We start from the raw sequence: 25,846 nt of genomic DNA, 5'->3' as shown, positions 1-25,846 counted from the left end.
GGTGTTGTGTTGGTGTGGGGGGGGGGGGGGGGGGGGTTTGGTGTATTGGTGATGTTTTTTTTTTTTTTCCTTTTTTTTTTTTGTTCACAGTGGAGAGAGCTGGTTATAGAGCGTGGGTTTTTCTGTTTTGGTTTTGCAATACCGTATTCCTGGTGTGTGCTGGTGTAGCTGTTCGTGCAGCCACCTGGCAAACCTGGCACGGTACTAATCTCTTTGGGGAGAATATTCTGCAGAGCCTCATCTTGGTCTTATACCACTTATTTTTATGTAGGACCACATTTCTTATCTGGTTATTGTGCGGCCACAGTGTACACACAGGTGATTGTTTTGAGTGCGAATTGCAGCCTGATGGCAAGTGTCAGGTGGTGGTTTATAAAACCACTTTAGATTTTTTTGTTCTTAGTACCTTGAATACGCCGCTGGTTTTGCACATGGAGGGTTATTAGCTCTCTTAAGACTGGCCTCAGGTTTTAATATATCCCTAGCACTGGATTATAAATGTAGCTCTGCTTATGTCATTTGGTGACTTGTTCACTTTGATTTATCTGACTTCTTAAAAATATAGCAGACTAAGTACCTATGCAGAAGTTCATGCAATTCCACAACTTGACACCTTTTAAGTTTAGGAATATCGACCTGAATGTGCTGTTTTGTGAAGAGCTATCCTAACCTTAGTTTGGGCTGCTGAAAGTTGATTCTTCCATCTCCTGTGCTGGCTGTACTGCTGTGTGGCTGTGCAGTCAGCTGGTTGGAGGACCTGGTTCTGCTGGCTGCGTAGATGTGGTAATACTAACGGAAAGTGGTGGAAAGTGGTGGAAGTGTGCGGCAGGAGGAGGGCAGGATTGCCCCTTTCAGCAGCAAGATGGGCTTAGAAAGGTATAATCTGCTTCTCAATCTTCCCTCAAGTGGTGTTTTGTTTGAGACCTAAACCCTAACAAATTGTCATGTTTACCAGGTCTTGATACTTCCAATGAGTTCAGGGTTTGCAACTTAGTTGCTATCTGGGGGCCAGTGCTTCTCTTTCTTAACTGAAATGTTGGTAAACACACGTTGATGGATTTGGTTCTTACATAGGTTTGGTTTTTTCTGTTTTTTTTTCCTTTTTCCTTTCTTCTATGTGGATTGGGAAAGATGTACTTAAACTTGTATTTTCGGTTGTGGTTTTGATGTGAACATACTGAATCTGAATAGTTACAGTGCCTTGAATTTAAAGAAGCTTGTGTCTTCTAGGTTAAAAATTAAAATGAATGGAAAATAACTGTTCAGTTTTCTTGAATAGCTGAATTTGAGGATGCTCAATTAAACTTACATTACTTGACATGCTAAAATTCAGTAAACTGTCCTCAAAAGCTTTGAAACTGTACAATCCTTTCAAGACAGGCAGCACAGTATTGAAGTAGGGTGCTTCTGCTGATTATTCGGCTCTTATGGCAAAAACTAATGTGTATGTTTTGTCAGATGTAATTATTCATCACAAACATGTTTTGTATTCTTGGAGAGGAAATTACTTCTGATTGAAATATTTACAAACTCAAAATAGTTTTAAGCCCTCAGGAAACTTGTTTAGGGTGTAGCTGATTTTGATTCTTGGATTCAGTAGTGGGCTTCACTAAGGTTTTTGTTGGTGTCAGAACGCAGGAGCTACAAGTAAAACTTTGTCCCCATCTACTGTGTCCAAGTCGCTTTCCTCTCTGTGTCACAGCCCAGGATAAGGTTTGCTTTGCAGGTTTTTTCAGGCCTTTGTAAGCCTAAGTCCCTAAATGTGCAGTGCAGTTCAACGGAATAGCCAAGATGTAATTTTTTCTCAGATGTTCTTATTTGTATGTATATACTGGGATGTGGTCCCATGAGTCGTTAGTGGTGTTCTTAATTCAGCATACCTTGATTTATAGAATAACTCATAATCCAAATAGTTTTACAGCTTCAGTGCTTCTCCTTAATTCATAGTCATCTTCTGTCTTACAGATATTTCATGCATGGAGTTTGCAAGGAAGGAGACAACTGTCGCTACTCCCATGACCTCTCCACTAGTCAGTCTGCCATGGTGTGCAGGTATTACCAGCGAGGTTGCTGTGCTTACGGAGATCGCTGCAGGTAAAGAAATGCCGTTGATCCTCCTGTAGGGGAGTAATTGCACTCTACGAGTCCCTGAGTAGAGAGCTCACAGAAAGGCAATAAATCTTAAAGCATTTTCCTCTTTCATTGCAACTTCAGAAGTTTATAAAAATAGCTTCTTTTTACAAACTGCCTTCTCTTCCTAAATACTATAGTGTTTGCTTTGCTATGCAAATAAATAAGCGAGAAGAGAACTGGTCTTTGTAAAAGTGCTAGTTGTCAGGGTGTGGGGTTTTTTTTGTTTGTTTATTAATAACATGAGTAGATGAATTAACTGAAATCTGAGACTACATTCAGACTAGCTGAACTGATGGAACTGAGTTACATTTGGTAAGTGATCATAAAAGCCTGAACAGGTAAGAATTTTTTTTTTCCCCCCCGATCGTGTGTGTCTCTTCAGGACTTGCTACTCTGGCACTTGAACTGCCATTTTGGAAAAGTAACCGGAGAGTAGTCATGTGGGTTCTAAAACGTTGCCTATACAAAATGGCCCTACATTATGAAAACATAGTATGACTTAAATTATTAAAATTGAAATTATTAAAAAGAAAACAAAAAAAGTGTGAAGAAAGGAAATGGATGCTTTCCTAGTGTGGCAAAGCTTTACAAAGGCTTAGGGGTGTTTGCATCATTTTAAGTTCGCTTTATTAAAATTTATCAGGAGTTTTAACATTCTGACTTGTTGCAGCTTTAATGCATGATTAAGTATTTGCATCATGACTTCATGTGGTAGTTCATAGTTAGCTTTACTTTCATGTTTAATCCATGATTACTATGTATAAGAAAGGCAACAAAAATAAGCCTCTCTGTAGCCTTCTATCTGCCAATGTTGCTTTCTTGATCATATAGATCAGTGGTTTCCAAACTTTTGATCATGCACCCCATCAATGAAAAATTTTTAAGCACCCCCTATTGCACTAATATATTAGGTACATTATAAAACCAAGAATTTTAAAAAGGATGTAATAAAGATGAAATAAACAATATTTTATATTTTTATTAACAGTCCAAAACAATTTTTGCTCTCACTAAAAGCCTTATTAGTAATAATATTTTTTTACTGATGGTAATATTGACTGAATATGCTTCATTATTTTTTAAAATCTTAGTTTAATGTTTTGTAATATAGTGATTTGAAAGTCTCGTTCTAAGTTCAGTTTATTTCAGTACTTAGTTTTAATGGCTGTCATAGCTGAAAAAGATCTTTCACAGAGATATGTAGATCCAAAAGGAAGAAGTGCATTGTTGACTGCACTTACTAATGCACTGATATGATGCGATAATTATTTTTCAATCCTATCTACCAATTATGCAAAGATTTTTGTTAAAATTTGGCTAGTAAATTTCATCTTCCCTGATGTCAATCAGCTGTTCTTGCAGATTAATTGGAAGATGTTGCATTTTTGTATTTTTGACAAATAGGTCCAAAACCCACTGAAACTCTTTGGAGGATTTTTAAACATGTTAAAAAACTTGGAAATGGAATTCTCTAAGTGTACAAATAAGAGAGTTTTTGTAGTTGACACAATTGCATTGTTTTTGGCAACAAAATCGTGTAATGGTGGAAATGTTTTGGAACAGCTGTTTTCAAAATATTGTCTCCATACCACAAGCTTCTTTCGAAAAGCAGTTACTTGTTCTTAAAACGTCACCTTTGCCTTCAAGGGACAGATTAAGTGTGTTTATTTTTTTTGAAAATATCTGCTAGGTAGCATGCTACTGACAGCGACTTGTCATCACGGAAAAGGTCAGCAAATCTGGAACCCTTGTCTTTTTGTGAAAGAAAAATGCATAACTCATCTTCGACAACTTTTAAGTGCTTTGCCACAAGATAACCAGCAAACCTCTGTGTGGTACAGAAGATTTTCATGGTCGCTCTCCATCTCATAACAAAGCGTTGTAAAGATGTGGCTGTTTAAAGGTCTTGTTTTTATAAAATTACCCATATTGATGACACTCTATAGCACTTTGTGTGCTTCTGGCTCCACCTTTGCTACAATATCTTGCCTAAGAACTGCCTATGCAGTGAATGAATTTCTGGTGTGGTGCTATCTCTGCAATCTTACCCTGGAATCCTTTTTTTATTCTAGTCAAAGCAGCAGCTCCATCAGTGGTTACATCTGCACAGTTTTTCCATAAAACATTGGTTTTGTTAAAGAAGTCACTTACTGTTGAGAGTACATCACCTCCAGTACACCTTTTTGTCTTTATTAAAGAAGTCATTTGTTGAGAATACATCTCTTCTGGTACATCTTTTCTTTAGTGGCTCACAGAAAGTAGTTTTTTGTGTATTTCATTATTGAAACAGAATCTAGCAAATATCATAAGCTGACACATTTTAGAAACATCTGTACTTTCATCCAACTGTACAGCAAACTTCCCACACTATGAAATTTGTTCTAATACTTGTTTCTTCAAATCTTCAGCAGTGTTTTCTGTGCGTTTACCAACAGTATTTGCTGACAAGGGGATGTGCTTTACTTTGTCACCATACTGTTTTCCATGCATTGTTTCAGTTATTTTTACCACAGCAGGAAGAACATGTGGTCCAATGGTATGTGGCTTTTTGTCTTTCACTATTACGTAAGAAGCCTCAAAAGAGGCTTCTGAACATCTATTGTGAAGTTTTGTAAAGTACTTCAGCCATGCTGAAGGCAGAGCCAGCGTGGGTCAGGTTGCCCAACGCGTTGTCCAGTCAAGCTTTGATTATCTGCAAGGATGAAGATTGTGCAGCCTCTCTGGGCACCCGTTCCAGTGTTTGACTACGCTTACAATGAATTTTTTTCCTAATATCTAATTGTAACTTCCCATTTTGGACTTGTGTCTACTGGCTTTCATCCTATTGCTGCACTTCTGAGAAGAATCTGGCTGCATCTTTCCTGTAGCTTCCCACAAGGTAGTTGAAGACAGCAGTATCTGCCTTTAGACTTCTCTTTTTAAAGCTGAATGAACTAATTTATCCCATTCAGTAGTACTGCACATGCATAATAGGTACGTGACCAGTTTTGGAAATAACTGAAGCTCACTCTATGTGAGTTAAGTAAGAATTTTGCATGCTGCTCTATTTCCTCCAAAATCATGGAGTACCTTCTGTTTCCTTTAGGAGTGCTGATAGATGACACAAGTGGAAGCACATCTCTATAAAGGCTCATCAGTGGCTTTCTTTTCCAGTCAGTTTCTAGGTCCTTCTTCAGAATAGCATGTTTACATCTTAATCAGTTTATTTCTGATCCCTTGAGCTGCTTTATGGAGGTATTTTTTTTTTGTGAAGAGTTGACATGATGTGTTTTAACTTTTTAGATATGAACATACCAAGCCACTGAAGCAGGAAGAAGTGACTGATGTGAATCCAGATGCAAAAATTTATCCCTCAGTATCCTCAGACTTTGCATCACTCCCTGAAACAGTTGAAGAAATTATCGCTGAGATAGAAGATGAAAATATCGATCTGGCAGCTGCAGGAGTAGGTGCTGAAGACTGGGTGAATGCTGTGGAGTTTGTCCCTGGGCAGCCATACTGTGGACGTGGTAAGCTGATCAGTAAATTTCTGTCATGGGTCAACAGTTTATATGTGGTGCATTTATTTTCATGCTTTTGGTTGTGTTAAAAACAGCTGTTAATCACTTTAAGTGATCTGTCCTTAAGTTATGCTTGACTTTTCTCATGTGAATAGTTGGACTGTTCCACATCAGTTACTACTGCTGTCCCGATGTCCTGAAACCAGGTGTACTTAAAGATAGTCTCTGCATAACTGGCTTCCTCTTGTTATGGCTCTGAATGACTTGGTGCATCTCCTTCTTTGAAGTTTAGTTTGCATATGTGATGGGAGAAGAAAATATTGGTGATGCAATTAATATCACTACTCTGGAAAGATTACCTGCTGCCTTTGTTTTTTCGGGGGTTTTTGTTTGTTTATTGGGGTTTGTTTTTTTTTTTGTTTGCGGTTTTTTTTTCAATCTTTTAAGGTTTTCCAGTGGTGGTATAGATTCCTGTAGAATGAATTGCAGCCTAATGCTTGCTTTCATGAATCCCATAGCAATTTAGACCAGAGGCTGAAAATCATCTATTCTAGTTACCTTTCTCAGACTTGACTTCCTAATACTGTGACAGCTCATGTTGAGAATGAGATTGAAGCAGCTCATCGTGTGGCACTAGATTGTTTTAAGTAGCATACTTGTCATCTGCTTTCCCTGCAGAAAGATAGCACAAAGACTTAAATTTTAAGTGAAAAATAGGCTGAATGTGTTTACTTTAGCATAATTTCTAATATTTGGCTCTCTCTGAAGGCTTATGGCCATGACTATTCACATAATTGTTTGAATCCAAAACGGACACCTTGTGTCCAGAAGAGTTTGAAGTTGTCGTACAGTGCTCAGATTATACTTCTTTGTCTCCACAGCACTACTCATATTTTTGGATCTGAAAAGAGGAATTACCTTCTCAGTGTTACAGGGTGCTGCTAGAGTCTGCTCTGATCTGATTTGAGGAAGGGTGAAGAGGAAGGGAATGGTTGAGCAACATTAACATTTTGCTAGCATCGTTGAGAAATTTGATTATGGAATTGTTTGGTGTATCTGTGACTTGGGTATGGAATGGAATGAAAGGAATGAAAACTTGTCTTCTACCTTTTAATATGTCACCTTACTGTCATAAAAGATAGAGCTTCTGTGTCCATTGAGACAAAGAATCCCTTTTTTTAATCTTTTAATCAAAATAGAATAATTTAGATTGGAAGGGACTTCTAGATTTCATCTAGTTCATTTCCTGCTCAAAGCAGGGTTAGCTATGTCAGGTTGCCAGGGGCTTTGTTTAGTTGAATCTGTATACTCAGAGATGTTCAAAACGTGAACAACACTTTCCTAGTATGTAATTGGATTTTGCCCTGCCTCAGCTTGCCTTCTGTCTCTTGTCCTGTGCACATCTGAGAAGAGTCTGGCTCTTTTTTTCCCCCTATATCTTTCCATTAGCTAGTTGAATGAAGACTGCTTCTTCAGCTGAACAAGTCCAGTTTCCTCAGTCTCTTCATGTGCTTCAGTACCCTTAATGGCTGGTTGGCCCTCCACTGGAATCAATTCATTGCTAGTTTGAACAGCTGGAGATCTTTTAAATATACCTACTGCTTATAGGAGAGCTGGTGCTTTCTCCTAAATTCCTGAAGCGCAAGAGTGTTTCATTATACCTTTAACTCACTTAGTTTTACTGAAGCGGTTCCTTTTTCTAGGGGGTCAGGCTTATTTTTTATGGGTGGCACAGCATAAGTTAAATAACATTCTTTTCTCTGACTCTTGTTCCAAATTCTCTTGGTTTGTATCCTTTGAAATTTGATGTATTTTAATGTACAAGCATACTCAGCTGTTTCTGTTGTGAACAGTGCTACATGATGCTAATTCCTACGGTGACTTCTTAAAAGCTGCATTTTAAAAACTTTACTTTTCTGAAGCCACTGTCTTTATTAAGCTATAAAAATGAAGAACTTTGCTGTAGTGATCAGGGGGATGTGTACAGTGTGTTCCACAGTGTATACTTTAAAGCCTTACAGAATATTCTTGTCAAATGCCTGGAGAAATGTACAGGTTCTTGGAAACTTGAAAATGGAATCTATTTCTCAGGATTAGCTAGAAGCCTGTGTGTTTTAAATTGTCTTACAAATGCTGAAGATTCAGGGTTGGCAGTTTAACCATGCATAGCTTGGGCTATAATGCTCATCTTTTACTATGATACAAGACTTTCTGCTAATGCAGATGATTCTCTGATGTGGGACTAAACCTCATATCCTGAAGATACCTAATGAAGACAGTAGTGGTGATTCTTCAGATACTCACTTGTTTGATGTACAGAGGCACCACACTTCCATATTTGTTCTGCTGCTACTGCTGCTATATGTTCTGGAATAACTGAGGGAGAGTAGAAAGGCAGAAATGTAAGAGACACTCTGAATTGGGTGGCTGTTTCCTATAAGATGAATGTACTTGATGCTACAAAGCGTGTCCTACAGTGAAAGCAGGTGGTGTGTGAATTGAAGGTAATGAACCAGTTTTTTTACTAGTATGAATTTAGCTGTGTTGACTGTGAAATGGGCAGTGAGAAGATAGGGATTGGATCCACCTGCTGGAGATTAGTGGTTTTGAAAACAGCAGACAGAATTGTAGAGAATAAATGGTGCTCTGTGAGGGATGTTGGATTCAGAACTACCGAGGCAATGGAGTCTTGTGAGTTTCTCTAATTTTGCTTTCAAAGAGGAAGCAAAATTATAGCAGATATAGTGCAGTAGTTACAGGAGATGCGTGCAGGGCTTTAGGTTATGGAAGCTGAGACATTCAGAAGTGGAAATACTAATGTAATTTTTGTTTCATAGAAATACAGCTCTTGCTGAGGGGAAGTGTGCCAGGATAGCACAGAAGACCGGGACTGGAAAACTAACATCACTTTTAGCATGTTTTTCCCTCTCCCACCCTCTCATACTATAGAAGTACCCAGAGCCATTATTAAAGACTGACATTCATAGATCTGTATCTTGTTGTCTGGATGTCTAGTCACTAAGAACTGGTTGTACTTTTTTGTGCAAGGATGGTATTGTGGACTGGGCTGGAATTTAGTAGCTGTACTGTGTACTGTGCTTGTTGACTTAAGTAGTTGTTGTTGTTGGTTTGTTTGTTTTTAAGCAGCAACTCTGTGTACTTTCTTTTGTGCCAAGATGTGAAGCTCTGCTCTCATCTTCTGTGGACCAGCATAGTAAATAAATGGGTTTCTAAGTCAGTCTCTGGAGGGGTAAGACTTCAAAGCCTTTATTCTCAAAGAACCTCAAGTAATAAGGGGGGTGGTGTGGTTGTGTTTTGGGGGTGTTTTTTTGTGTGTTTTGTTTTGTTTTTTAAATGAATAAAACCCTTACTGAATAAAGTTTTGACAAAAGATATCCTTGAGAGGAGTGCAGGTGACTCTAGAAAATTTTTCTGTTAAGAGAAGCTTCAAATATGCCTCTTCTTTCAAAGTATGTGTTTTCCAGGGATATAGGATTGCCTTAAGTAAAGATCATCTTGCTAGCTGCATTAAAAGTAGTATGTGTCACTCGATTCCTTTGAAACTCAGCTGCATTTGTCTGTCTAGTAGGCTTCTGCCCATCTATACTATGATATACTAAACTGCTTCCTCAGTAAGGGTCAAACAAGATGTCAGAAGTCATGTGAATCAGCTAGGTAAAAAATCTGTAACAGCATTAACTAGAAAAAAAACTGGCAAAAATGACAGTCGAGAGAATAGAAACTGACTGGTAGTTGTGATTTTTGACTACTTTTGGAAGTGGAGACCATGGATTTCAAACGGGGGGGGGGAGGCGGATTTCAGTTAATAAGTACAAATTTTCATATTATGTTCAGCTACTCAGAAGAGTACGTGGAGCCTAGTATATGGTTATTTATTACTTTTCTTGGTGCCAGTTCACTAGAACTCATGGGAAAGAAGAGGTAATGAGGATTTTTTCGTTGGGAATCTCTTACTGAAAGCAGTTGGCAATTGACTTGTTATTCTGTCACTCACTTGCTTTTGAAAAGTATGTTTCTAGCAAACAGACTGATCCAAGATCAGTGCAAGTGACCTCTAAGGACAGAGATGGTTCAAGAAGCAGACTTGAACTTACTTTGAGAGCTAATCTCTTCCTATACTAATCTCCAATATTTGCTCATCCCTCAAAACTGTGAGCTCTCAGGGACCTGCTTTTTGTTTTTCTCTGTATCTCCAAACAGGCTGATACATGCTTATTGTATCTCTGCTCCGTGGGGATGAAAACTATGCGAGCATGCAGCCTCTGATTCTTTTTCAGAAGGAGTCTGTCCTTTACTTTTACTGATCCAAGTATGCCTTTGACAGTTTTTGCTTACTTCACCAAATCTAATGCTCAAACAACTTATAAAAGTTACACTTTCGTATGGCATAGATGACTTTTTACTCTTGTAACAGCTACTCCAGTTGCTGTTCTTCCTGGTGCTTATTCTGAATATAGTAATGCTTTGTTGTTCTCTTGTGTTTATTACATCTTCAGTTTCAAACTGACTGCTTTTGTCTTGTAACTTAGTTTATCATCCTACTTACGTAATGATCTCAGAAGGCTGTTTGGTGACACAGACAAGCATATGTTCAAGAGGTATAGGGAGAAGTGTTAAGCAGAAGCTGTCTAAATGGGGAAGAGAAATGATACAGATTTCAGTTCAATTTAGTATTAGAGAAGTGAATTTACTTAGTCAGAATTTTGCAAAACCAATGGCTACCTTAGAATGCAATGAAAATGCCCTGAATTTCAGTTTCTTAAAGCTAGGTTTATGACTGATAGACTGGATATATGTCCAGGATAGGGTTTTTGGCAAATATCTCAAATAGAGTTAGTTCGGTGAGAGGTGTGGACACAGCTTTTGTATCATTCATACAGGCGCATGGGGGTCTGGAAGTGAAAGTCTGTTGTTCAGGCGGAACAACAACATGCTAATTAACCTGCACATAAGGAACTGCTGGTGTGGTGTTTCTGTACTAATGTTTTGTTATGCTGGATACCCCTTTATTGCTTCAGCTGTGTAATTTCTGGGAAAAAGCCTGTTAACTTTAGCTGGTGTGGAATTGATTCTCAAAGCAGTGAGAGATTTGTAACCTTATTTAATTGTTGCTGAACCAGAGTTTGTATAAAAATGTACTTAAGCTGCTGAGGACTAGTGAGATTTTTCTAGTGCAGACTTAGCCTGTAAATGGATCTGAATCCGACCGCTGAAACCTTGATAGCTTTAGTCTTGTCTGGGTTGAAGGATGAAGAAATTGGTTGTGTTTTCTTGAGTGGGAAAATAACTGTTAGCTCAGGTTGAGGGTGTGTGAAACTTGGACTGAAATGAACCTTGGTTGTTTTTATTATTCTCTTTGGATAATTTGAGCAGGGTTACCCAAAGATTAGTTTGCATTAAAACAATGTATTCTCATGCCCAGTGCTCTAAATCTGAGTGTATTGCTTACTGTCCTTAATTTTGTTCCCAGCTGCTCCTTCCTGCGCTGAAGCGCCCTTGCAGGAAATGGTGATTGAGGAAGAATATGAAAAGCAGCAAGCAGATGTGGAGATAAAGAAGGAGCTGTGCCCCTATGCTGCAGTAGGAGAATGTCGTTATGGAGAAAACTGCGTGTATATCCATGGGGATGTGTGTGATATGTGTGGACTGCAGGTCTTGCATCCAATTGATGCTGCACAGAGATCCCAGCACATAAAGGTAAGCAAATAATTGTCTGGTGTTAAACAGCTTTAAGTGATTGCTTCCTAGCTCCCTGCAATCACTTGTCGCTAATTCCCTTTCATTTGAAGATGCATGCAGGTCAGGCGGTGAATGAAATTCCTGTTGTAAACTGGACTGTTTCCTGTCAGGGCCATATTCAAAAGCAGCTGGGTTTCCTTATCTGTGCTGGGAGAGCAGTCTGCTTAAGGATACTAAAGCTTTGTTCTTTGCCTAATAAAACTAGATGGCCTTTTAGATTGCCTTTCTCATGTTTAAAAGCAATGTCTGAAGAAAGGAATTTGAACTCTGAATTCATTGTTCCCCACTATCTGAGCAATTTTTTTTAGAATAAAGATTTTTCAGCTTAATCATACTTCATTCATTATGAAAAACAGCAGAGTAAAACTGAGCTTAAAAACCTGCTTAGAGTTCACCAGGTGACCAGTTATCTCTGTAGTCGTTTTCTTTGTCTCTCCTTTTCAGTCTTGCATTGAAGCTCACGAGAAGGACATGGAGCTTTCATTTGCCGTCCAGCGTAGTAAAGACATGGTGTGCGGGATATGCATGGAGGTGGTGTATGAGAAAGCTAATCCTAGTGAGCGCCGCTTTGGGATCCTCTCCAACTGCAGCCACACTTACTGTCTCAAGTGCATCCGCAAGTGGAGGAGTGCTAAACAATTTGAGAGCAAGATTATAAAGTGAGGCACTTTCCCATTTCGATTGTGCTTTGTTACTATGGAAGAACTTAGTAACTTGTGACAACTTGCAACAGACTTCCAGATGCAGACTGCACAGAGACTGCATTTAATGCATACTAACTTTAGTTTGGAAGTGAAATAATTGTTAGGGATAACATTTACACTCTGATTTGGTTAATATGGATTAAGTTTGCAAAACTCACTTAATAGTAGAAAATAACTTTCATTTATTTAGTAGCATGTTGTCCAATGGTTACTGTTTACGTCTTGGACACCCAGCCAGGAATCTGAAAACAGATTAACCAGTTCAGAATGTATGCTTCTTAATTCATTACCGCCCTAGTTCATTAATTAGTTGACAAAACATTTCTCCATTTAAAGGCTGTTCTAAAAAAACAAAGTTCCAATCAAATAAATACAGAAATCAAACCAAAATAAATTTATTTAATTCTAAAGAAAAAGGAGTCTGTGTGAAGTGTTTTTTCAAGCTTTTCTGAGACAAGCTGACCAGCTGCCATTGCCATTGAGTTCTTGAAGAAGAGAGTTTAGGTTATCTTCATGTATAAGCGAGAATCTAGATTGAAAAGCCCATACAGCAGGTGCGTGGGTACAATACATCTTTAAAGATGGATATATGCCATGACTTGTTATATAGGAGAGGGAGCGCCCTATAATGTGGAATTTTGCAGCGCAGTCTGTTCATTCCCCAGGTCCTGCCCAGAATGTCGGATCACATCTAACTTTGTCATTCCAAGTGAGTACTGGGTGGAGGAGAAGGAAGAGAAGCAGAAACTCATTCAGAAATACAAGGAGGCAATGAGGTATGAACACTGCAGCCTTTTGTCAAGTTGAGACAGCAGAGAAAAAGGCCCACCTGGAGAAGAAGGGTGTTGATGTAAAGCCCTATCGCACCTCCTTTCCACCACCACATGTGAAGTGCGTCCTTGCCTATCTGCCCACAGATGCATGCAGCCACACAGCCGCAAAGCTATTCTTGTGTTCTATGACCTCAGTCTTTCCCTTCTATATGCAAAACGCTGATGGTGTAGCCATAAGGTAGTACGAGCTCGTGCACTGCGAACCATCAGTGTCCCTATGCATGCATCGACCCACACACATTGTGTAATACGTCATTTCTGCACGTAAGTGTTATACTGACAAAATACCTTCAGCTCGCAGTGGTACCTGAGATCCTTTTGGACTACAGGTAAATGCAATTCTGAAGTCTGGTTGGGGTCTGCTGTGAGTAAGGGTTGCGGTATTTTCCTTTCCAGCAACAAGCCATGCAGGTATTTTGACGAAGGCCGTGGGAGCTGTCCATTTGGAGGGAACTGTTTTTACAAACATGCATATCCTGATGGCCGCCGAGAGGAGCCACAGAGACCCAAAGTGGGAACATCGAGTAGATACCGGGTCAGTGCTGCTGTTTTTTGTCCTTTCTATAAAGAGACAGCCCGAGAGGGGTGTGCGTTAAATCAGCTGCCTTGAGAAGAGGACAGGGAAATGTTGACTCTTTTTTTTACTTCTGATAAACCTCTGTAATGGTGAATTTGAAGGAGGTGGTGGTCTAAAGTTTGTCAATGCTGGAGGCCAAGATGCAAAGAGTGAATTTTAAAAACTTTCCTAGTATGCCAACATGCTGAAGTAGAAATGTTGGGCAGCATTAATAGGGGTGTGTAAGGGTAAATTCTACTGGAGGTCAGTATCTCCCTGAAAGAGAAACGTGGTTTCTTGCATGTCAGAAAGTACGCCGGGGGCTGAACCTTGTCAGCTTCTGGGAAGACTCCTACCTTGTACCACTTGGTCACCTAGGGAAATACTTGTGTTCCACTTGCAGGCCCAGCGGAGGAATCGGTTCTGGGAGTTCATCGAGGAGCGAGAGAACGGTGATCCGTTCGAGACCGATGAGGATGAGGTGGTGACCTTTGAGCTTGGTGAGATGTTGCTTATGCTGTTGGCAGCAGGAGGTGACGATGAGCTAACGGATTCTGAGGATGAGTGGGACTTGTTTCATGATGAGCTGGAAGATTATTATGACTTGGATCTATAGCACCTGTCAGTGGAGTGTGGACTGTCGTCTTGGCTTCGGGCAGTAGCTATTACCTGTGGTGTTGTGGCAGTGCCTGTGTTTCTCCTAGGCAGGCCGATCAATTCCAGGTGCTGTTGTAATAACTTTTACCCAGGGTCTGTCTCTTCCCATCCCCTCCCACCCCAGGAGTGTTGTTTTTCCTCTGTTTAAACAAATAACAAGAAATAAATCTTTAAAATGTTAGTTTTTGTAAAAATGAATTTAACTGTCAAACAGTTAGCTTAGGTTTGTTGCTTCATCTGTGTACCCAACAGAGTTCACCCAGTTCCAGGGTTAAAGTGTTTACAGGACTTCCACACTCATTTTGAAGAGCCCAGATACAAAAATGAGCAGTGGTCATGCAGTGGGGATGTAAATTGGCTGATGGCCTTTTTTCTGTCTTTGTACCAATATTTCTGACTTCAAGCCGGATACAAATACTATCTTTCTGGCATCAGCTCCGTTCCAGCCCCCTCATGTACACGTCTTCATTTGTGATTTTGGTCTCTTGTTTACTTGCACATTACTATTACTACTGTGTAACCAGAACCAGGTGTGAACGTTCTGGGTTTTTACTGTTTAGCATGAAAGGAAAATGTCTTTGTGAAAGGAGAACTCTCTATGTGTATATACAGATAAATGTAGAGTTGGACCTCAAGGATGGGGAGACTCTGTGTAAGTTAAAAATAACAAACCATCTTTCATCCCCTCTTGGTGCATGAAGTCTAGCCTCCAATTGGACATGAAACTGGTTTAGTGGTCTCAGCCCAGTCTGTGGCAGTGATCTTAACTATCGCTTAACTTAATAGATGGCACTCCCTAATACACCAGCTCTCTTTCATGTGTATGATTAGGGTTGTCCAGGAGCAGAAATCCGGTTAGCCAAGGTGGGGTCAGAGGAACACCAGAGAGGCCCCTTTAGCTTTATTGCTCTGTAAGTTTTAGAACTTGGTGTAACCACTTAAGCCGTGAGCTTTGCTAGGAAATCGCTGTGCCTCTCAGCTGGTTCGAGGTACACGTGCCTCTGAGTTGGGCAGGTTGCCTGGTAAAGCTGTTCAGTTTATGTGAGTTACTGCTTACAAAGGCAGTCATGCAGTTTCTGGCTGTAATTTGCATTGAGAAATTACTTTGCCACCAAAGCCCCAGCACAGGAATTTTAACCTTGCATTACCTTATTGCTGTTTTTTATTGACTCGTGGATGCCCCGTGATCTGTTCTCCTGCTGCTCTTGTCCCCTAGACTGCCTCTCCTTTCACTTTTAAATGGAATGAGAAATTGTTCTGAGGTCTATAACGTATTGTTTTGCAGCTGCCTTTTGTAAGAAGCACTTTTCCCAAATAAAAAAAATCAAAAAAATTAAACAAGAAGTCTGTCTGTTCTTTTAAGTTTGAAGCTTCTGTGTGTGTGTGTGTGTTTCTGTAAATACAGAGGCATCTATGTCAGTTATTCTTAACTTCTGCAGAATCGTGTCACACTAATACGGAATTTAAACTTGGTTATAACCTTTCCAGCAAAGAGCCTGTAATGTAAGGAACACATTCTGAACAGACAGACAGCTGAGACGATTGAAGTGTTGAAGGAATGTATGGGGCCATGAGTGGGAACAGATGTGCCTTGCTTTCTCAGAATTAAGTTCTGCACTGTGGTATTAATTTTATTTGTCCTGAACAAAGTCAACTGCAGTACGTGTTCTATTGATAGTTTCCTGTCATAATGCTGTTTGGACAGCGAGTCCAAGCATTGCTGCAGGCCACTTCCTGAGAATCCACATGCTGCTTTAAGCCTATGTGTGTTCAGAAAAAAGTATTCTTCTGCAGTAATATATAAAGTTGGAAGTAAACCACTAGAAACATACTCGGACACTGAGGCATATGACTAAGAAAAGTTTAACTGAACAGCCTAACTATTTGGTTAGTTTGGTTTTTTTTTCCCCAGAGGCAAGTAGCAGAGGGAGAAAAGGATTTGAACATAATTTGCACAAATGACATTTAAAACTGATGTAGGGAGAAACAGAAAAAATGAAAGGCTTTGAAGAAGAACTAGCCTTTCCTCCCCTATGTAGTGAACATAAGTTAACAACTTATTGGAAAAGCTGCCTTCAAACACAAGTTTAATGAAGATGTGTTCTGGTAAGATGGAAAAGGGTAATAAACTCACCAGCCAGAGCACATGCATCAGCTTACCATCATAAGGGGTCAGAAATGGCATGCTTTACTTCTTGTGTGGGTGTACGCGTGGCACAATGGTGGATGCTGCTGCTGCTTCTAAACCTTACTTCTGTATGCCTTACAGGGGAAGCTGAGAATACACAAATAAGTGATGTGCTTTAGTGGAGGCTGTTGTGTCTATATGCGAGGTGACTGATGTAGTCAAGTGCATTATGACAAGTAGTTTCTGTTGATCTCTTGCTTTGAAGTGTGCTGTGGTTCTTGTTCTGTCAGTTAAAGAACTGCATGTATTTGTCGTCAAGCAGTACTGCTGTGTGTCACTTCCAGTTTGAATCTTGCTGGTGGTAGGCCTGTTTCTAAGCTTGCTGTTGCACTATGATTTCCACCCTCCCATCGCAAACTGGAATGACTAAAAAGAGTAGGGCCTTTGAAGCGAGTAAAGTATGTTAGTAGGCTTCTGTGTTTTTCCTCTGTAAGAACAGGAATAAATTCAGTAGAATTAAGGCAGACTTTTAATGTAAAAATGTGGGGTGTGATGACTTGGGCTGTGCTACATTTTCTTTAAGCAAATACCTAAGGTACAGAAACTGAAGAGGCCAATGAGAGTAGTGCAAAGATGAAAAAGGTGTAAAGGCTCCATAAACTTCCACCAGCAAAATCTTGATTTCAAAACAAAAATCTATAGAAGGATTCTTCTCACTTGAAGTGCCTTAACTTTACTCCCTATGCAAGAATATATATGTATGGTTTGATATAAAATCTTGCATCTTGTGGTATGTGCAAAGTAAGTGGCTGCTGCCCATTTTAATTGGTCTGAATGTGATCATAGAAGCAAAGAGCCCTTCTTAGAGCATCTGCTGCTTTAGTTCAAATCTTGATAGCACAGCTCTTTCCCGATTATAGCCCAAGGTGTATTGTAATCTTGCTGAGGGGATGCCTGGTTTGTTTAATGAAACACAAAGTAACTCTTTCCTGCTACAGCAGATACAAAATAGATTTCTGTTTGGAGGATACCGTGAGGTATGGGGTGTCTCATGTTTGGAACAAAACTTGTACAGATGGCATTATTAATGCTGCAGCAGCTTAAAACAAGAGGGAATCCACATGTCATCCCTTAGGATTGAGCTATAATACAGGACTGTGCTGTAGGGATCAAGTTGCTACAAAGTCAGTTTTACTCTAATGCTAGCATTAGAGAGAGATTATTACACTAGTTGTGGTGAGCCTCACTTCAGGTAGGCAAGACTGGACAGACTTGGCAGTGAAAACTGTAATAAGCAGGGATGTTGGTGGACACAGCTGTAGGGGATTGCAAATATGCTAAACTTCTGCCCCTACTTGCTGCCGTTGCTGTTCTCCATGGGTGTGCTGTTTGCCCCTTGCAGTCAAGCTAGAGTCAACACCTGGTTGGCAACAGCTTGATGTGATTGCATAGTTAAGGTTAATGTGATTACTGAGTTAAGGTTGATTTTAGAGTAACAGCACTAGAAAAAGTGCTTTAAAAGACTTTAAAAAGTCCTACCTCTCTCAAACTGCAAGTTCTATTAAAAGTTGAAATACTCTTAGGTAAAAGTGGCTCTTGGCCTGTCTAAAACTACTCTCAAAGGACTCTGATATCCTAGCATTGCCTCTTGTAGTTCCAGTCATTAAAACACTTGCTTGAGAGAGGTGCTTGATAATGGCTTCAGGAGTCAGTACACTGAATAGTGAGTGGTGTTCTGGGAACTGAGATACATAAAAATCTGCCTATTGGCAGCCCACAGCTGGGAATGGGCACCTCTAAACAGTGCTGTGGTTAGAGCACTCACCTGGCTGGGGGAAGTTTCAGTTTCAGTTCCCCATCCAAAAGCACAGGCATGCATCTCCTTCCTGAAAGAAGGCTCAAGGATAGAGCTCTCTATCTCTGTCCAGGGCCTGAAAATTGCTTTCTCTGTCTCCTTTCCAACTATACTTAAACATTAACTGGAACGATTAGATAAGAACCTCAGCTTTTGTTATTAAGAGCCTGTCCCCTGTGTATGAAGAAAAGCCTGACCACATAGGCAGTGCCATGTGCCTTCCACATCACTGGGTTGCAGTTATATTTGCTTTTAAGCCAGTCAGCTTCTGGGAGGTGTCAGAATTTGCTCCATTTTAAAATACTTTCTAGGTTTTTTTGTTACCCTGTGATGTGGATAGGTGCCCCTTCAGTCTCATCTGGCATGGCTGTGATACCAATGCAAGTAATGTGCCACAGCTAAAATTCAAATACTTCTTCCAAGTAGATAAAAATTTAACAAATGAGCTCATCTTCAAGTTGGATGTGCAGCTCTTAAAACTGTGGGACAGTAGTAGTTTTTAGGGTAGCATTGTAAATAACATTACAATAAGCTATACTTTCTACAGGTGCATTAATGATGCTGTCAAGAAGCACATTGAATTTGCATATGATGCTGGGGGAACAAAAACCTTAACATAAAGGTTCATAGCAGTTAATGCTACTTGCATTGCCATAGCCACATGCTTCCACCTGCTCTGTGATGGGGAAAGGCACAACTGCAGAAGTTACACTGCTTGTTTTTTAATCTAGTGGTTGCTATCTTACAGTCTAGAATAACATGCTATAATAAAGGGATTTTTTAAAGTTTATAGCTTTCTTCATGTATTACCTCAAGAATAATCCTGTCTCCTAATACACACTCTGAAGAACCTTCTTGTTAGCAAGTGCTGCAGCTCGCTCTTCATTCACATGAGGACAGCTTAAAAAATGACCCTATGGAAACCATTCAGTTTAACTGCCCAAAGGGCTTGTGGAAGATGCCAAACAGAACCAACCAAAAGAGATCATGCTCCTGTTTTAGTTGCACAACGGGTAGGTATTTAAGACTAGTTTCTTGAAAGAGTAGTAAGGAGCCTGTTACACCTGTTACAGGAGAGGGAACAGTGCAGCTCAAAGCACAATCACAAGACTGTTCTCCCTGATCCTGTGTTGCACAGCTTTCTGCCAGCGAAGGACTGGCAAAGTAAGTAGCTCCACGTATGCCGGAAGAGAATGGCAACAGCCCTGTAACCTGGCAGTGCTGGGCAGTTAAGGGAGCATCAGCCTGCAGAAGTCTCCATGCTGAGGGGAAACAACTTCAAACAGCAATCTCTAATTAAGGCAGTAAACCCAATGAACCATACAAAGGTTAATACTCTGCTGGTAAGATCCTTCCTCTAATCTTTGGCTAATGAAAGAGCGTAACTGGAGATGAACACAATACTTTTCTGTTAAGGTCTCCTGGAAGATCAGTATTTGCTAAAAATACTACCTCTGGTATATCTGAAGTAGAACAAAGTTTGCTAGCAGTTTAAGTATGGATACTAAAACCAAAAAAAAAGAGTAAAAACTGCTACATAACAAACTACTACCAGGAGTAGTTTGGATTTTAAACACACAAGAATATTAAACTTACCTTCGACTGTTTTCCTAGCGATAAGAGGTATAGAAAATAGTTGTTTGGAAGCTGGATTGCTACTTGTTCAGCTACTTTCAAAGGTTATGGTGTTTACTGTTGCTTAAATGTGCAAACTGAAATGCAACTACTAGGCTACTACCAAATCAAGATCAAATTAAGGTTTAAAAAGTAAACATCAGAAAGAGGATGCCCGAAGAAGATAAAGCTTTTTCCACAGCAGGCTATAGGAAAAGGCTTAGAGGCTAGCATTGAAGATCTCTCCCTCAGTTTACACACAGCTGAATTAACTAACTCCTGCTCTTTGCATGTGATAGCAAAGAACCTGGCCAGAGGAAACATTAATAATATTAGAAATATTGGCAAGACTATAAATCAATGATTCATTCTGCTTTATTTTTTGTGCTTCTCAGACAAGATTTTCCAGAAATATTTGCTACATGTTTTTCCCCATTTTTCAAGAACTTGTGAAACATGGGTAGACTGCCATCTGGTAAGCATACCAGCCTTCCCAGGGCTTCTTTGCAGGTAACCCAGACTGTATTTTATCATTACAGAGTTTGAGTTCTAGTTCATAGCTTAACAATAACTAAGTGATGCACTTTGGTACATGTGGACTGCAGTCAAAAAAACTTTCTCTGTGTAATACTTCTTTCCTGCCTCTCCTTCCCTGTTTCTATCTACTGGGGGGAAAAAAACCCAAACAAACCACACAAACAAAACCCCAAACCCTTCATTCAGTTCTGGTACACAGAAGTAGCCCCCAATAGCAGAGCTTGCATTCGGGAGGAGCAATACGAAACCTCTGTTGCTACCAAGACGTTCAATCTCCATAACAGTAGCATATATACTTGCCTAGGGGTAGCTTCCTGGTATGCCCCATACCATTCCCTTACTGCTCTAAGGCAGGGTTACATAATTAAACCATCTTACCCCTTGCTGAGTTTTACAGGAGCTTGAATCCCTTCATCACACTCCCTTGAAAATCTACAGGCATACTTTCAAGCTGCCATTGGCCCATCACACAAACTACAGAAGGCTGTTGATTAAAATAAGCACATCAAGAGCAAGACAAGGGGGTGGGGGCAGGGGGGGAAGAAAAAAAAGGTCCTTTCACCCCAGCATTGATTTAGGCCATTACTGGTGCCTTGGAAGCTTCACTACTCCTAGCAAGTCTATGTAGCAAGACAGAGATCACTACTTGAAACAAGTCCTATAATTAGAGACTAAAGTAAAAGACAACTTTTCTCACCCCAGGAAGAAGGTGGGGAGCCTAGTGAATCATATTCTGCCTGCTATGAATAACGAAACCCCAGGGATGTCTCCAGGTTTGTCTGGTGAGGAAGTCAGTACAAATCACATACTCCTTCACAAATATTACTAGGTTCCTCGGGATGGGTGGCTACGTGCCTGACATCAGGACTGCCCCTAAATGAAAGTTTAAGCAGCAATGGGCTAATGCTGTCCAAGCATGTGTCAGACTTTTTAAAGCTACTAGCAAAGAGTAAAGTGCTTGTACTAGAGCAAACAACATAGCTTAGAAGGGTCAAATCAATGCAGAGCTCTGGTGCAAATTTATCTTCTGACACAGCCAGAAAATCATTTAAGGATATAATTAAAGGCAATAATTTTTACAGTTCTCTTTGGTTAAGGCAAGGGCTGGCAGCTTCCCAAGTCCTCTCGACTCAGAAGTTCGTGTTAAAGTATCAGCTGCCCTGTTCAAAGCAACCTGTGCTACCAACAGCAACAATGATCTTTGAAGATGATACTTACAAGCCAAACTGCAAGGTAGAGGTATCAAGAGAGATGGCTTGAGGCCACATAGCACACTTTCATCAATTGAATAAAATGAAATCAAACAGCCTCAGAAGAATGACAACTTCCAAGTTCTTCCTGAAATCTCTCTTCAACAGAGGCACTGGGTCTTCTCCACACTTGGACTGGCAATCACTGGCCTGGAATCAAGATAGATGCTGTTTGGAGGGTTCTCTCCATGAAGCTGTAAGGTATTTCGGGCTATCAGCTCCTTAGCCATTAACGTGAACACCTCTTCTATGTTTTGAGCTTCTTTTGCTGATGTCTCCAGTACAGCTAAGAGCCCGTGCTTCTCCGCCAGTGTGCAGGCATCTTCAAACAAGACTTGGCGCTTATCCAGTGAATCTGATTTGTTCCCTTAAAAGAAGGAAAATAGATAATTCAGTAATTCATGGTCTCAAAAATTCATCTTTAAATGCAATACATTAATTCAATTTTGTTAAACAATAGATTTATATTAGGAATAAGAGTTACTGGAAAAAACAAGATGTGGGCACATCAGAGCCACAAACGTAGAGTGTGGATCAAAACTGCAGCTAATCATATGATGATATCAAATGAGTTAAAATCCAAACAAAAACTAAAAACCTGTGTTCATCTAATGACTTGCTGTAGGTAGTGGTGCCAGAGGATTATTTGGAAGCAACTATTCCCTAGTGCTTTTAAACATTAAGTAGCATTTAAGTTAAATATTAAAAAAAAAAAAGAATAGAAATCTTGTAGCTAAAGTGATTGCACACAGTAAACCAAAGTAACATTGCATAAACATTTATTCGTCACTCAACCTTCAGTGGAAGCCGCATGTGTTACGTTATTGTCAAGCTACCTTGACACATCTCAAAGTGGATGCTCAGCTCTGAAGATCTGGAATGTTGTTAGTCTAAGGCAGATCTCCAAAAAAACCCCACTAAAACCCAGAAAGAGCCTGCTCAACTGTTAACCAGATTTTAACATGACCTATTTATATAAGTCAATCATTATAAGATGATGTCAAAAAAGACAAGAATTCACACCAGCTACCTTAATGCTTAAAATGTATACTCAAGAAGTTTCTGCACGTATAGATTAAGCTTTTACTTGAAGCAGTTTAATCAAAATCTGTCAGAAGTCATGAAACACCTCAGATGAAATACCTTTGTATATTTAAGTAGTTGCAGCACGTGTGGAATTTTCATCAGTTCTGGTACATGCAGTACCTGGCTGAAGCCTACATTCATAGTTTCATCAAATTCAGATCTTGAATTTGAAGCATATATAAGTTAACTTCCCTCCTATTAAGTCCCTTTCAGTTTTTCTAAAGGGAAAACAAAAACCCAGCCCACAAAAGAAAACCACACACCCCCCAAAAGACACCTCGCTTGAGGGTTATTATTTGCCTTCTTAAGAAGAGCCCCCCCTCTTTCCTCCTTCAGTTCCAGATGGGAAAGTTAAACTTCTTAACCTTAACCTCATGCTAGAAAGTCATGTATAACATGACTAAGTGCAATTAAATGTACAAAGACTTCCTGCCAAAGTAAGTAAGGCAAACAGCACCAGCTTCGGAAGAAAGCACCAAGCTGGATCCTTGACAAAAGCTTTATTTTTACCAATTCCAGAACTTCTTTCTTATAAAGAACAACAACAACTACCACCAGTCCCCACCACACACAGAGATAGGTCTTGTTCTTTAGATTCCTGAGAAAAGTTAGAAAAACCCTACCAAGGTTTAGTGATCTCCCCCCCCTTACTCATTCCAAGCACTGCAGTTACATGCAGGTGAGAATTTGTTGTTTGTTTCTTCAGAGGAAGAACAGGAAGAACCACCACAGCAGAAGTAACTAACTTGCTAGGAGCACAAGCAGAAGCTTAGGTCCCATGCCTGCTGCGCTGTGGGGCTCAACGCTGCCTATCCTCAAGGGCCAGTTTGGGCTGCTGCGGCTGCATGCATCGCTCTTGGCACATTGCCACAGTGGAACAGGCAGAGGCAGTGGAATGTAAATAAAAGCTCTGTCATTTTACTACACCAGTTCTCTTATTTGCAGCTTCTTCCTTGGGGGAGGGAAGACCAATAATAACCTGAAACACAAAGGAAAAGGACCACACTGCTTCCTACCAGCTCCATTCTCAGAAATTTCTACCCATTCCTTTCCTCAAGAGGCAAAGTTTTTTGAATGCTAGTGGAATAAACGAGGAGGAAGAGGAGGAACGCAAGCAGACTACTTTGTGCTCTGTAAAAGCCATGTCCCCATCTACTGTCTTACCTGATCGGAGTCCCATTACAGAGCAATGCACATGCATATCAAAAGAACAGAGAGGAAAGACGAGAACGAGTAGTTGCGTTGCTCTGTGCGTTCCCCTTCGTCTTGAATTACTGAGCCGCTAAATTCCTGTGCATCAGGAGTATAGGGTCAGACTTACTGCAATTCTAACCTCAATAAGGGTGTCCCTGCTTGCTAGACTAGCAGCAAGTTTGTTGCATTATTCCAGCAGGAAGGAACAAGTAAAAAGGTTTCATTGTCTGCAATGGGCTTGGTCCTGTCAGGACCAGGCTGTGACTTTCCTAATTTTTTAAGCTTAGGTCAAATTGATACAATTTCTGATCAATTTTAATTACAGCTGCATTCTTCTTTAATGCATAGTTTATAGATGCTTTAAGTAGCAGGGGGAAAGTGAAGGGGGCTTTATACATGTAATAAAAAAAGCTATACAACATAATATTTAAAATTAGATTCCTACCAATTAACATAATGACCAAGTTTGCAGCACCATACTTTTCAATTTCGTGAATCCAGTGAGGAATTGATTCAAATGTGGACCTCCTAGTAAGGTCATAGGCAAGGATGGCCCCATGGGCACTCCTGTAATAAGACTGGGTTATTGTCCGGAAGCGTTCTTGACCAGCTGTGTCCCACACTTGGATCTGTAAGAGAAAGGATAGAAGTTGTACAGGCTGGCGAATGCCACTTCCTAAGTGTTTGCCATGAGCATCTACGCTTTTGAAACCCCTTGTCTAGAAGGCAGCTAGACCTGTCCCAGCTCACTCCACTACACCCATAGCGTGGCTTTGCCCTCTCTAGATCTGGAGAGGCATTTACACGCCTGTAAAGACAATCTACACAGATCAAAGAGAAGGCGGCAAGGGTAAACAGCTTCACAAAGAGGCCAAGAAACCCAGTTTCAACAATTGTACTAAAAGATATAAAGCATTACAGCCTTTTAATAGGAAAGGAGGAAGAGCCAAGAAGCCCTGATGCAGAGCTGGGCAAAGGAAAGCTATATAAAGGGCAGGCATCTGAACTTGCATCTGCACGTGGAGGTAACTTTTAGCTAACAATTTCTTCTGGTGTTCATCTTGCAAGTCTTCATCTTCCCTCAGATGAAGCATGCATCAAAGTGGAGCCTTTGCAAACTAGAGGGTTTTCCCTCCTCGGTGTCCCAGCTCAACGCCCCCACACCTCTGAAGGAGAGAAGAGACGTCCCCTCCAAACCAGAGCCGGCTTTCAAAGAACTCCCTGCAGGCAAAGTGTGAGCCCTCTCCACAGGGAGATCCAGAGAAGCCACGAGTGCAAGCACGTACCCAAATGAGGGTGACTGTGTCCCCCAGGGCACCCTCCTGAGGGAAAGCTCCTCTCGGCAACACCCCTGGTCAGAAAGGGGCCGAGCAGGGGACGCTGTGGGGGTTGGCGACACGGTCATGGGGAAGCAGGTGCCGCCCACCGAGCAGCTTGGGCTCGCTCTGGCCACTGACCTTCACTTTCTTGCCGTCGATGTCCATCGAGCGGACAGTGAAGTCGACGCCGATGGTGTTCTGCTGCCTCTCGTTGTACTGCCCCGTCTTGAAGCGGTGCACCACGCAGGTCTTCCCCACGTTCGAGTCCCCGATCAGGATGATCTTGAAGAGGTAGTCGAAGGCATCGTCCGCGCCGGAGCTGGAGAAAGGCATCGCGACTCCCGGGCGGGCCTGCGGCGGGGGAGCGCAGCAGTGAGGGGGAGCTGCCGCCCTGGCCCGGCTCTCGGCGGCCGCGGGCCCGGGGAAGGAGCCCCTGACCCGACCAGCCACCCGCTCACCTGTTGGCGCTCACCTGCCGGGACAGGTAGCGCCCGCTTTGTACCCGCCCCGGCCCTCTCGGGGCCGGCGGGAAATGTAGTCCGCCGCCGCCTCCTCCTCCTCCTCCTCCTCCTCCTCCTCCGCCCGCCCTGCCCCTCCCCGCGGGCTCAGCTGGGGGAGCGGTGCCGGCGCCGCTCGCTCCCCGCCCCCAGCGAGGGGAGAGGCGGGCAAGGGGCCCGACGCGCCCGGGGGCCGAGCAGGAGGGCCCTCCCTGGCGGCGGC

The 25,846-nt window shown here is 41.2% G+C and overlaps 2 protein-coding genes and 1 long non-coding RNA gene across 7 annotated transcripts in view; 1 reads left to right on the top strand and 2 right to left on the bottom strand.

Moving 5' to 3' along the window:
- The window catches only part of MKRN1 (makorin ring finger protein 1), a 21,880-nt gene extending 6,393 nt beyond the window's left edge, over positions 1 to 15,487 (top strand). Inside the window, exons 2-8 of the mRNA XM_075157877.1 lie at positions 1,966 to 2,094; positions 5,416 to 5,642; positions 11,125 to 11,351; positions 11,838 to 12,052; positions 12,763 to 12,873; positions 13,327 to 13,465; positions 13,890 to 15,487. Coding sequence (XP_075013978.1) covers positions 1,966 to 2,094; positions 5,416 to 5,642; positions 11,125 to 11,351; positions 11,838 to 12,052; positions 12,763 to 12,873; positions 13,327 to 13,465; positions 13,890 to 14,102 — 1,261 coding nt within the window. The 3' untranslated portion in view covers positions 14,103 to 15,487. The remainder of the gene's footprint in view (positions 1 to 1,965; positions 2,095 to 5,415; positions 5,643 to 11,124; positions 11,352 to 11,837; positions 12,053 to 12,762; positions 12,874 to 13,326; positions 13,466 to 13,889) is intronic.
- On the bottom strand, positions 5,734 to 8,051 carry LOC142085724 (uncharacterized). The gene is made up of 3 exons (XR_012674800.1): positions 7,938 to 8,051; positions 6,451 to 6,534; positions 5,734 to 6,305 (listed from the first exon to the last, which is right to left on the bottom strand). It is a non-coding gene; the product is annotated as an uncharacterized LOC142085724 (long non-coding RNA).
- RAB19 (RAB19, member RAS oncogene family) lies at positions 12,260 to 25,846 on the bottom strand. Of its 5 annotated transcripts, XR_012674790.1 has the most exons (6): positions 25,585 to 25,783; positions 25,265 to 25,477; positions 24,253 to 24,436; positions 21,496 to 21,894; positions 13,843 to 18,157; positions 12,260 to 12,339 (listed from the first exon to the last, which is right to left on the bottom strand). XR_012674790.1 is itself a non-coding variant. In XM_075157899.1 (4 exons), exons 2-4 carry the CDS (start codon positions 25,457 to 25,459, stop codon positions 21,629 to 21,631), a joined length of 645 nt encoding a protein of 214 aa, XP_075014000.1. In that variant the 5' UTR covers positions 25,460 to 25,477; positions 25,599 to 25,846; the 3' UTR covers positions 20,098 to 21,628. The 5 variants fall into 5 exon arrangements, 2 of the variants coding, with proteins under 2 accessions (XP_075014000.1, XP_075013991.1); XR_012674792.1 differs by lacking the exon at positions 13,843 to 18,157; XR_012674791.1 differs by lacking the exons at positions 12,260 to 12,339; positions 13,843 to 18,157 and adding an exon at positions 20,098 to 21,150.

The sequence above is a fragment of the Calonectris borealis genome, chromosome 1, assembly GCF_964195595.1.
Source record: "Calonectris borealis chromosome 1, bCalBor7.hap1.2, whole genome shotgun sequence".
Taxonomy (NCBI): domain Eukaryota; kingdom Metazoa; phylum Chordata; class Aves; order Procellariiformes; family Procellariidae; genus Calonectris; species Calonectris borealis.
This window is presented reverse-complemented; position numbering and strand designations above follow the sequence as displayed.